Consider the following 13,364-nt stretch of genomic DNA (forward strand, 5'->3'; position numbering starts at 1 on the left):
CGCAAATTCCATAATTTGAGAACTGTGACTGTCTTGGCATTCACCATTAGTCTGCCATTATCATGGCTCTACAGGCCAGTGAATTTCCAGTCACTATTTCAATGGCTCTTAATTGGTGATATTCTCTCCCTCCATGTGTAATACTTTTGCCTGGAGCTCCTGATATTAAAGATCAACACCAGAAAAATGTATTGCGTTTACTGACCCCACTGTGTCGCCCATTAAGCTGAAGATGGGGTGAGACTTATGCAGCAGTCTATTTCACAACAAACAGAGTCAAGTTACTCAACAAACAGAAGACGGAGTCTATTTCAACAGAGGCCCACATCTTTGCCATGACGAAAAGCCTGTCCATCAAGGTGGAAACCCCAGACATGGCTGAAAATTCTAAGTCCCGCCCCCGAACCTGGCATTTCCCATCTTTGCAGGGGGCGGGGCTAGAGTCAGGCCAGGGTTCACACATACGCAATTTGCGGAGGTAGCTGACCATTTAGATCACCAACTGCCTCCACTGAAGTAGGATTTTGGAAGAACAGGAGTGTGGAATCTGGGATGCACAGATTAGAAAATGTTAGATGAGGTGTGAACTTGGTGGATTCATTTGGATAGCCGGGGTACCCCTTTGGAGAGGTAAGGTACCTCTTTTGATATGATCCCTGGACACTTTTAGGAGAGGTAAGGCACCCTTTGGGATTGTTAAAAGTGAAAATGATTATGTACTTTTTACACACAATATCAGTGGAACTGTCAAGCTATAAAAGAACTGTCCAGCTGTCAGAACTGTTAAACAGCTGCCCAGCTGTCAGGGAACTGTCCAGCTGTCAAGGAACTGTCAAAGATCTGCCCAGGTGTCAAAGAACTGTCCAGCTGTCAAGGAACTGTCCAGCTTCAAAGAGCTGCTCAGCTGTCAAGGAAATGTCCAACTGTCAAGAAACTGTCCATCTGTCAAGAAACTGTCCAGCTTTAAAGAGATGTTAAAGAGTTGTCAGCTGTCAAAGAGCTGTTCAGCTCTCAGGGAACTGTTAAAGAGCTGTCCAGCTGTCAAGGAACTGTCCAAATGTTAAACCTGTCAAAGGTACCCAAGAAGTGTCAAACATATCAAACCTGTCAAAGTTATCTAGGAAGTTTTAAAACTGCCATGGAACAGTCTACGGATACTAGGTGAGTTGGCATGGAGTGGGTAAGGACAAAGGGTTGGAGGGCATGAGTTGGCACTAAATTGGCAGAGGGCTTATGGGGACCATGGGGATGAGTGGGGGCATGGATTGGCATAGGTTGGCATGGATGGGACAGAGGGAGTGTGGGGTGGGTGGGGGGGTTGTGAAATGTGTGGACTGCAGGGATTTTTTTTGTTTTATAGCTATTTCCTATTTATTTAAACACAGTGCCGGAGCACAGAGGCAGGCCTTGTACCCGCCTCTGCACCTGGCAGCTGCCACACTCATTCCAGGGTGGCCTGCCCTGACTCCTGTGTCAGCCCACCACCCCTCTCCCCATAACCAGAAATCGGAGCTGCGGGCAGCCATTTTTAAAGCTCAGGTTCGTCAAGCTGTAAAATCTCCAGACTCGGCAAATCCAACCCAGGGATGAAAATCTGGACCAGAGTCTCTACCAGTTACAGCAAAAAAACTTTCAGACCAAAACTACAGCAACGTCTCCCAATAAAGGCGAGTGATTTTCTGCAGCCGAATGCAGTGAGTAGAGGATATTGACATAGTACAAATTATTTGCATAAAATTAATCCCAATCATTTACAACAGTGGAGTCTCTTGGTGTGATTGACCCAACAATTTCCATTCTGAATGGTAGTATTGGTGTTACTATGTGCAGTCCAGAATATGCCCTCATCTTGAAGTTGCTGCAGTCCTTTATATGCTACAGCTGTACCTCATTTCCCAGCTGCAGAATAGGAGGCTTGCACTAAAATGTGTTCTTGATGATGTGAACTTGCTGAAAGCCTTGAAGTTGAGGCCTGAGATAGAAATTCTGGCAACATTGTAATAATAACCAGTGGTCAATTGCATTATGTATCACCTGATGCTGTCCTGGTTATAGATAACCTGTGCTGTTGTTTCATAATGCTGTCAGCCATGGCTCATGAACAACGCTCTCACACTAGAGTCAGAGGGAGTGAGTTCAAATCCTTCACCAAGGAGTTAAGCACAAAATTGAGGTTGCTGCTCCCTGTACAGTGCTGATGGGGTGCTGCACTGCCAGAGGTGGAGTCTTTCAGATGCGGTAGTAAACCAAGGCCCCATCTACCCTCCCAAATAGATGTTCTGTTGAAGGGTCATGAGGACTCGAAACGTCAACTGTGCTCTCCTCCGCCGATGCTGCCAGACCTGCTGAGTTTTTCCAGGTATTTCTGTTTCTGTTTTAGTTTTAGATGCAACACATCCTATGGAACTATGTTGAAGAAGATAAGGAGAGCTCTTTCTGGTACCCAGTCAATATTTATCCTCAAACAACATCACTAAAACAGATGATCTGCTTATTTATCTGGTTACTGTTTGCAGGAGCTTGTTTTTAGCTGCCACTTTTCTGACATCACAACAGTGATGACACTTCAAAAGTACTTCATTGGCTGTAATGCACTTTAGGCATGCTGAGGATGTGAAAGTCACTATGAAATGCAAGCTTTTATTCTTTCTTTAAAGACTTGACAAATCCCTCCCTACAGTGAATGCACACAACAGGCAGAATTTAATGTCGGTGACCGGGGGTCTCGCCAACCAGCTGGAGAGCCAGCGAGAACTCCATGTCGCGTCGCCTCTTTCTGGGAAGGCCTGCCATATTAAGTGCCACTCAGGTACTTAACTGGGCAGTGGCAGGCCTTCCCTGGGATCGAGGACCCCAGGAGCAGAAGTCCTGCCTACCGCGAGCTGCCGACCAATCAGAGGCCAGCAATTCTTCATTGCTCAGCAGCACCACTGGGGAGGCGGTGGCTGCTGCCGGTAACGCACACACCCAAAGCCAGGATCACCAAGGCCAGAATATTGCCATCAGCGTGCGGGGGCGGGCTCAACACGCCGATATGTCACAAAATGACGTGAGATGACGTTGAACGTGCATCACGATGTCATCGCGCGTCATTTAGATCTTTCGATCTGCAGGCAAGGGCTGGAGGCAGCTGCATGCCCACCGAACTGTCAAAGGCTAATAGGCCATTAGGAAACTAATTATGTTAATTAGCAGCACTGCAGGTCCAAACTTAAGGTTGGCGGGAGGGCAGGAGAAGACCCCAAGCGGCCTTCGCGTTTTTCAGGAAACCTCATCCACGGGCGGGATGAGGTTTCCTGAAAGTTTTATTAAATAAATAAATAAAAATTCCCAAATATAAAAACATGTCCCATCTTATGTGACACAATCACATGAGGGGACATGTTTAGATAACTTTTTAAACACTTTATTTAATTATTTTAATATCAACTTAATCTCCCTGAGTCAGGCCCCGACTCTTCCTCCTCCCCCCCGCCTGCACAGGTAGCGCTGAGCGCTAACGGCTGTGTGTCACGCTGGGCGGGCCTTAATTGGCCGGCCCACGTAAAATGGCGGCGCGCAGCCGATCGCGGGCGGCTATCGGCTCCATGCTCGCCCCCACCAGCCCCCGCCCAGCCCACCCGACGAAGGTAAGCTTCTGGCCCAAGGCAGCCAGGCCGGGTAAGTGATGTGGCAGGACGGGGACCACGGGGTGGGGGATGTGGGGGGAGCGAGGGGTTGGCAGCAAGGGCAGGGAAGTGGCTCTCAGCACCCCCACCTCCTTCCCAATGCTGGATTCCTTGATCCGGCACTGACCACACCGAACTCCCAGAAGCCCACAGGCAATTCTGAGGGGGTTTGCTTTTCAGGCTTCCCACATGGCTAGTCCACCACCCATCACTGGGTTAATACTGGTAGCAGTAGGACGAGGCCTTGAAGCATTAATTGCTCACCTCAGAGCCTTAGTTGTCGGCGGGGCAGGAAGACCCTCCGCGGGCCTTCCCATTACTGTCTTAATCAGGGTAGAGGGGAAAGGTGGTGAGGTCCCCACCCAACATCCTACCACCCAATTAAATAACCTCCTGCCACCAAACTCACCATAGAAGAGGGCATTAAGTGTCACCCAACATTTCAGAATTGTTCATGGAGACCCCTCATCATCCGACTCTATAGTGGGGGGTGCATTATAAAAATTAATTTCAAGGTTAAGCTGCAAATATATTAGAACAATATTTGAAATTTTGTACTATTGACAGTCTTACTTTCCTGTGCATTGTCACTTCTTTTGTTGCTATGGGAACTACAAGTAGGCTTTACAACCTTCTCTGTCCTCAATAGCTCAGTGCCTTTTTAATCTATGAAAATTGTGGCTGTAGCTGCGAGGCATTTGGGAATACAGGTGATTAAAATGTCAAATTTAAGTGAAGCTTTTTGCTGGCATTGGAACCTCTTTTGTGCTTTTTGTGAAAGCGATCATCTTAAGCTCGGGAGATTTTTTTTTTCTCTGCTGGCATTGAAATGTTGCTGGTTTTTCTGGCTATGCACTGCCCCTGAGTGCAGGCAAGGACGCTCCAAATTCAGAAGGTCATCTTCGGCACCCGGTGTGCCGTTTGCCCATTTTGTGACTTGCACAAGTGAGGAGATCTGTGTGCTGATTTATGAGGCCAGCTCGAGTAGGAGGGTATAGTGCATCCATTCTGCAGCTGTGTGTGAAAGGTTAATGCGCCCATTTTTATGGCACACATAAGGTGTGAGCTCAGTGCGTCCATTTAAAACGAGTTTTTATTCATTAACTCACTAAACCCTCCAAGTCACCAAAAATCTATTCCTATGTACAAAGCAAATGGTAAATGACCTTTTTTTTTCCTTTCATCGGATGTGGGCATCACTGGCAAGGCCAGCATTTGTTGCCCATCCCTAATTGTCCTTGCTAGGTCATTTCAGAGGGCAGTTAAGAGTCAACCACATTGCTGTAGTTCTGGACCGACCAGGTAAGATGACAGATTCCCTCCCCTAAAGGGCATTAATAAACCAGGTGGGTTTTTAATGGCAATCGATAATAGTTTTCTGGTCATCATTACTGAGACTAACTTTATAATTCCATATTTATTAACTGAATTCAAATTCCACCAGCTGCCGTGGTGGGATTTGAACCCAGGTTCCCAGGGGCATTAGCCTGGGCCTCTGGATTACTAGCCCAGCGGCATTACACCTACACCACCCTCTTCCCATATAATCCTAATTAAAGTAATAAATGACGAGGGAAATTTTTCAAGAATTTATTGCTGGCAGGGAACCTGGCTTGCTGCCAGTACATTTGGGAAAATAGTCAGCACATTCCTCATTGGCAGTCAGCAAAATTTCCAGCCACCATTGTTTACTTGGAAAATTTTGGCTTGTACTTTATTTGTTTTATGACAACTGCATCAGCAGGCATCTGAGGGAGTTAACTTGAAAGACCCACGAGCAAAGGTTACATCATGTAGGTGGATTCTAGCAACCCACTTGTGCTGAGTCCTGATACTGGATCTTCACTGAGTGTTGAGGAGAGGGGGCACAGGGTGGGGGGCTTGTTGGTGCCTCAATTCTTTTGTAAGTTGTTTGCCCTTGTGCTTTCCAGCTGGTCCTCTAAGTGTGTTAGGAAGGGCTGGGATTTTCCGCTCCTGATTGTGGCAGGCGTCATGGGAGGCGCAAGCGCTAAACCTCGCGAGAAGGTCCAAAACCGGTTTTACGACGATGTAAAGCGAGGAAGCGGTTGTGCGCTTCAGCCGCCAATGGCGGGTCGCGTTTCCCACTGCTGAACATTCCGAACATCATTAGCATAAATCAGCATCTCATTATGACACCTGCTCACTGGAATCGTCCCTCCCTCCCCGCTGGATTAAGAACCCACAGCGGCATCCAGTTAGAGCGACGTGATTCACAACAGGATTCAAACCGTGTGCAGCCGGCGACCTGCACGTCGCTCCTGACCCCAGGGTGAGTTCACGTACCTTCCATCGCGCAGAATTCACGGGGGTCAGCGCAAGACTTCACAGGCTGCATCGCATCGGTTTCTGGTGGGGGGATGGGGTGGTCTCACAGCAAGTCTCCACAGCAGGGTTAAGGCGGGAGTGGCTTTTACTGTGTTCTGGGAGCAGCATATCTAAGAGCTTCTTGGTTCCTTGAAGCGCAGCCCAGTTTGGCTGACCACCATCCAACTTGCGCTTAGTCTGACAGGGAAGGAAAAGGGCCCACAGTTCTCCCGTGAGGAATGGAAAGTAGAATGATTTGTACCTATGTAACACCTTTCTTGACTTCAAGATCTCCCAAGTTGCTTTACAACCAATGAAGTTACTTTTGACGTTTAGTTACTGTTATAAGGCAGGAAAACATGGTTGCCAGTTTGTGCACAGCAAGGTCCCACAAGCACTGATGAGATAATGATCAGATTATCTGTTTTTGGGTTATTGGTTAAGGGATAAATATTGCCTCAGAATGCCCATAAAAACTGCCTTGCTCTTCTTTGAAATAGTGTTGAGGTGTCTTTTACAGAAAGAATGTTGGTATAACATCACATTAGAAATATGGCACTGCACTCCAGTTTCTCAGCACTTTCTCAGCGCTAGCACTAGGAGAGTCAATCTGGATTACATATCCTAGTTTCCGGTGTAGGAATTGACTCAATGACCAATGCTGATTCACACATGAGAGTGGTACTCACTGAGCTATAGCTGATACCAGGTGAATGATCTCAGCTTGTGTTAGTTTAAATTGTGTAACGCACAACATTTTATTAATGTGAGCTCAAAGGGTATTGCCATGTCAGAAGTACTGATTTTGGCTCTGTGACCTGCTTGACTTCCAAGATACCTGTGGTCGATAACACTTTGTGTTGAAAGCATGGGTTGACCTGGGAGGAATTGGCGTTGAAGGTCATTCTCTTTAACTTGTTAATTTATAGCCTGTCAGAAGAGCTTGCATAGCTGGACTGCTTCTAAATTCCATCTGTTAGCAGCTGTGAGTTTGAGACTGGTCCTGATGTACTTATACAGCTTTGTATCTGCATCCAGTATTGGAATGCAGTGAACGTGTTTGAGGCCTGCTGTACTGCTGTTAAGCACAAGTAGACTCATTGCTGTGGGACAAGGAGCTGGCGTGAAGACACCAATGCAACCCAGCTAGGATTGCCAACTTTCCAGGATTGTCCTGTAGTCTCCTGTAATTAAAGAGTAATTTGCCGAATACCATCGAGAGAAAAATCAAGAGAATAATTGGGTTTGATTTTGTTTTCTTTTGATACTTTCATTTATTAGTTCTGAAAAAATATTGGTGATGAGAGAAAATAAGCTGTTCAAAAATCAGGTAGAGTGTTTACTTTCCAATTGGCCATGGGGAGGCAGAACACCATGACAATGGGCCCGTCGGGTAACTAATGCGGGAGCTTAGAGCATGGCAGAGCAGTTGGAGGTCATGTGGTAACACCTCCTGGAATACATCCAACAAGAGTTGGCAATCTGAAGCCCAAATCACCTTGTATTCTGACTACAATCCTCCCTCTGAGATTAACAGGTCGCTTAAACAATTCAAATAGCAGTGTCAAACCATAAGGCTTTAAAAAGAAATTCATAATCTTAATTGACGTCCTGACAAACTCAAAACGTAAATGGGTCAAAGAGGAGGAGCACTCCTAAGGTAGGATTTTGAATTGGGCATGCAGGCGTGGTCAGCAGGCCTGTGAGTGGCCTGCTGCCCAACAATAGGCCCCCCGATTGTGGTTTCATGCTGGCTGGCCAATTAGCTTCCAGCCAGCGTGAAAGGTGCGTTGAAATGCTCAGCGCTGCCGGGGTTGGGGGCGGGAGGAGGGCGAGCACTGAAGTCGGCGTGGGGGAGCACGGAATGAAAATTCCCTGAAGGCAGAGAGCTGCCTCAGGGAGCTGAAGCTTTCAAAAGCTATGAATAAAGATTTTGAAATGCCGAAAAAATGTCCACGCATCAGAATCAGTCACCTGAACATCTGGCTGATGAGAATTCTGTCCAAACATTTTGATTTTTTGAAATTAATTTCGGAAACCTCAACCCGCCCTTGGATGAGGTTTCCTCAAAAAGGCAAAGGCCACCCGGCCAATTCGCCCGCCCGCCAACCGTAATGTTGGATGGGCAACAAAAAAATCCCCATTGATTACTACGTTAATGGCCTGAATAGGCCTCTTAATTGTCGGCGGGCGCACTGCCGATTCTCGCATACGCCTGCCGACCGAAATATCGCGCGAGTGCGCAATCCTGTTGGGACGTTCGCCCGATGTCATCACACGCCATTTCATGCTTGAGCGGGTTGGGCACGCAGCACGCCAAGTGAAAGATTCTGCCCATAAAGAAAAGCTCCATGTCATGAGACATGGAGCAAAGGATGATAAATAGAGTTGGGTTGCAGGCCATCCACAATCTGATTGAATGGTGGAATAGGTACAAGCTGCTGAATGATCTCCTGTTCCTACTGTTACTATGTTCATCAACACTTGGGATGAAATACCTACATATCATTAAGTGGTTGTGGAAAATCCCTTACAGCAACTTGATTGGTAAGGGGATCAAAGGTTACGGGGAGAAGGCGGGAGAATGGGGTTGAGAAACTTATCAGTCATGATTGAATGGCGGAGCAGACTCGATGGGCCGATTGGCCGAATTTCTGCTCCTATGTCTTATGGTCTTATGGTCTAACTTACCAAAAACGGATCTGAACTGCCTTGCCCAGCCTAATGATTTATTTTTCTTCTCTACACTGGTTCTAGATGTCCTCGAGAAGTCAGATAATGGAGATCCTGAGGCAATTCAGAAAGCAAAGACACTGTACAAGTCATGCACGAATCAAAGTGAGTGATGATCTTGAAACTGAAGCAACCATTTTCGTGTTTGCCTTGACATACACTAATGCTTCTCCTTGTTTGTCCTTCAGCTACAATTGAAAGCAAGGGTGGAGCACCATTAATTAACATGCTGACTGGTATGTTTGAGTGGCCGGTTGCAACAGACAACTGGGACAAGGAACACGGTGAGATGAGAACAGAAACGTTTTACGACGTTTGATGCATTTTTATGTTTTATCAAAATTGTCAAGATAAAGAAAATGAAATCCTTAATGTGAAGATGAATAGCACGCAGTAACGAATTGTGCAATGAGTGGATGCCAGCTATGCGAGTGTCAATCAGCTGCTGCTCTCTGATAGGACTACTGTAGTTTGCCATGCATGTAAAGAATTTGGATTCTGAAATTGAAAGGTGCTGCATCAAAATTTACAGGTGATACCTACATTGAGGGCTTTATAGCTAGCCACATCGAGGAAGTAATGCACTAAGTACTGGAAGGCATCGACAGGCTTGCAGACTGGGCATATCAATAAAACCTTAAAGTAACCATCACAAAGTGTGAGGTGGTAGGAGAGACAATTCCTTGGAAGCTAAAACATGAAGTGGGATAGTGGAAGAAAGGGGTTGGGGAATATGGATACATAAATGGCTAAATGTTGCAACAAGCTGATTAAGGCCATAAAGATTGCAAACAAAGCTCTGGAGTGCATTTCTAGGGGAAAAGAACATACAAGCAGGGGGAAAACGTTAAATTTATATACAACCTTGATTAGACCACACTTTGAGTATGATGCACAGTTCTGGTCTCCATAATGCAAAAGGATAATTGAAGCACCAGAGAAAGTGCAGAAAACTATGACAAGGATATTACCAAACTGAGAGGATGCATCAATCAGCTAAGATTAATCAGGAATTGTATTATTCTCTGGAAAAGAGCAGATTAAGAGGAGATTACATACAACTCCTGAATATTATGTAGGGATTAAATAGCGTGGAGGTGGATGAATCATTTCCACTTGTGGGTGGGTCCAGAAGAGGGGCAGCATGAATAGAAGATAGTCTCCAAAACATCAAATAAGTAATTTAGGAGGAATTTATTTGCACAGAGTGTGGTGAGAATATGGAACTCACTGCCACTTGCAGTGATTCTCTCTTACACTGACACTGACAGACTGACTAGGACTGATCTACACTCCCACCATACTATATCACACGTAAACACTCATCCTTACACTCACACATACAGGCGCTGCAGAATCTGCTAAATGAATCTCCTTTGCAAGAGAGCTACTTTGGAATACTTTAGCCACAAATGTTGTGGTATACAAACAATACATTAATTTGTTATTTCATTAGCGATGTTAACCTGTTTTAATCAAATGGTTAATATCTCTATTAAGATAGTGTCGTATATAAGTGTTCATTACCCCCAATATCCGACAATGGAAAGGAAAGATCGGAGGGGGTCTATCGAGGACATCCAATCCATTACTGTCAATTTTGCTTCCCCTCCATATTGACTTTCAGAACTCTCCTTCCACTTTCACTGCCTTTATTTATCATGTATTCCTCAGCTATTATCAAACATTGGATCAAAAGCCTCACCTGACTTCATTTCACACTCCAAACCTCATTTTAAATTTGTGGCCACTTGTCACACGAGCAACTCACTACGGTGAACAGTTTGCCTGAATCATCCTGAAACGTTAACTCTGTTCCTCCACAGATGCAGCCTGCCATGCTGAGCATTTCCAGCATTTTCAGTCCTTATTTCATATATCCAGCATCTACAGTGTTTTGCTTTTGAACCAGTGACCGTTTTCCTATGGAGAAGAGTCGTATGGACAGGAAACGTTAACTCTGTCTTTCTCACCGCAGGTGCTGTTAAAACTGCTGAGTTTTTCTAGCATTTTCTGTTTTTGTTACCGTTTTCCTATAACCTGCTCAAGGGCATTTTATTTGTGGGTCGGGTGAGGGATTATTCTCTGTACTGAAGGTCACCCAGTTTGCTGTCATCACAGTGTGTGTTTGCTTTCTCCTAGCTGAAAATTGGACACTTGAGGCCATCGTTGGAAAGATGACCAGCACATTTGGAAAACGTGTGATTATAGACTTTTTTGTTGGGACAGATGACAAAAACTCCAATGTTTACATAATCCATGTACGTGACTTAGATAAGACTCATTTTTGTTAAATTTCCATTTAGATTCATTCATTTACAAAATATTACTTTTATGTATAACAGATTTAATAGTTTTTGCTTGGTTGAAAAATACACATTGGGGTAGATTTTGGACTTGAGCATCATCTATGCGAACTGCAAGGAGGAAAATTGAAGAGGAGATTGCAGGATGGGAACAGAACCCAACAGATTTTCCTTTCATTTTAAATTAACAGAAGGCAAATTGGGGAGGTCCAAGAATAGTCCTCGGAATCTCCTCTGGTAGTTGAATTCCAAGCAGATGGTGAAGCACGAAACTAGATGCAAATCCTTTTCTTGATAGTTCACTTATTTACAAAATGCAGCACTATATATGTCGGCCTCCTACCGACTAAACCAGTCCCTCTTTATATGTGCTCAAGATACTTCATCAATCAATACCCTCCATCTGTTTATCTTTAAGCTTAACAATATAATTGACATAATATTAACATCCTCACTTTATTTTTATCTCTGATCTTGCTGAAGCATGCTATCTCACGACCTGAGCAGTTAGTTAAAACTTTTCTTCAGCTCAAAGGTTTTTTGACCATAACTTGCCGGAATAATGAGCTGATATTGGGCAATGGGGCAAATGAGACCTGAGTGAACAATGGGACCTACAGTCTATCTCGTCAACGAATGAGATTTAAAGATTGAGGCAAGAGAGAATAAAAGGCAGGAAAGAAAAAATAAGGAAAAAGTTTAACATTTTAAATTTGCTATTTACCAACTTCCAGTTTAAATTGTTTAACTTCTGACTGACATTTCATTAACAATTACGAAGTGAGTAAAAATGGCACTTGCACTGTTAATTATCAGACATAACTTTCTGCGGTGAGTTTAATTAGCAATTAATGTGCAAATCCATCAAGTTCAGAAAAATAAGGATGAGGCTAAGGGTGTGATGTAATTTGTCTGGAGCAAATGATGGGGGACCATAAATCAACCAGCAAGTCTGGAGATTCATAGGTCACTGTGTATCTCTTAATTCCCTGAGCTGGCCAATTTACACATTGCTAACAGGACGTGTTGTTAACATGGCATTAGTTTTAAGTCTGGGTCAAGATGAGTGAAAAAATGTTGGAATTGATATAACATTAAACATGCATTAACTTTTGGTGAATTAACAGATTGACCAGTCCAACCTTGGCTTGCCATCCTGTGATTACTATGAATGCACTGGTGCTTATAAGGAGGTATGTGGCATTCTTATTACATTTCAAATGGTTTCTAATCTTGTGCAAAGACCATAAAAAGCTAATCAAACATTAAATTTGGGAGGCTTTTGACAGAATAGATGAGGAGAAACTGTTTCCATTGGCAAGAGAATGTCACAGAAAAAAGATAATTGGCAGAAAATCCAGAGGGAGATGAAGAGTATTTGTTTTATGGGCAGAAATTTACCCCCATTGGTGGGGGGGAGGGGGGGGTGGTTGTGCGAAGGCGGGCATGGGGGGGGTGGGCGCAAACCTGATCGGCGCCCACGATCAGGGGCGGACCAATTGAGGCCCACCCAGTGTGACACTTGCCTGGAAGCACTGAGGGGGGGGTGGAATTTCCTGAGTCGGGGCCTGTGCTTTTTCACACATGTGCACAAAAGAGCACAGAAATCTCCCTGAGGCACCTCCCAATAAAGAAATTAAAAACTTTTAAAACATGTCCCCTCATGTGACAGTGTCACATGAGCTGGGACGTGTCAATGGATTTTTAAAAAACATTTTTATTGAATTTTTAAACGCTTCATGAAACCTCATCCCGCCCGTGGATGAGGTTCCATGAAAAATGCGAAGGCCGCCTGGGCTCTTCTCCTGCCCCCCCTCCCGCCGATCTTAAGGCTGGATGGGCAGCTCATTTAAATATTTCAATTAGTTTTTAACAGGTCTTAATAAGCCTTTGACTGTGCGCCCACCGAACTGAAAATCTAAATGATGCGCGGTGATGTTGGGAGGCCCGTCTAACGTCACCGCGTGTCATTTTTTGGGTGGGCCCTGCCCCCGCTCGCTGACTCAAATATTCTACCCTATGTTGTTATGACCTGGAAGACAATGCCTGAAATGATGGTGGGAGCAGATTTGGCTATAATTTTCCAAAAGAAATTGGATAAATTCTCGACAAAAACATTGTGGTGCTTTGGTGAAGGTTGAGGAAAGTGGGATGAATTCAAAGAGCCAGCAGAAGCACCATGGGCTGAATGGCCTTTATTTGTGAACCATACGTCACAGGAAACTGCTACATAACGCACAGGCAACACATTAGCCAATGTCCCAAATGCCAATTTCATTGTATTAGTCACACTGAGACTGTTAAATGTAATTTTTATTATCGAGAAGCCTCA

General features: G+C 44.7%; 1 protein-coding gene across 3 annotated transcripts in view; it reads left to right on the plus strand.

The window, feature by feature from the left end:
* The window catches only part of LOC144694011 (neprilysin-like), a 215,060-nt gene that overhangs the window by 106,091 nt on the left and 95,605 nt on the right, over positions 1–13,364 (plus strand). For all 3 annotated transcript variants that reach the window (XM_078564334.1, XM_078564335.1, XM_078564336.1), the window contains exons 5-8: positions 8,751–8,831; positions 8,915–9,010; positions 10,869–10,987; positions 12,160–12,225. In XM_078564334.1, coding sequence (XP_078420460.1) covers positions 8,751–8,831; positions 8,915–9,010; positions 10,869–10,987; positions 12,160–12,225 — 362 coding nt within the window. The remainder of the gene's footprint in view (positions 1–8,750; positions 8,832–8,914; positions 9,011–10,868; positions 10,988–12,159; positions 12,226–13,364) is intronic.

This window comes from Cetorhinus maximus, chromosome 19 (assembly GCF_964194155.1).
Source record: "Cetorhinus maximus chromosome 19, sCetMax3.hap1.1, whole genome shotgun sequence".
Taxonomy (NCBI): Eukaryota; Metazoa; Chordata; class Chondrichthyes; order Lamniformes; family Cetorhinidae; genus Cetorhinus; species Cetorhinus maximus.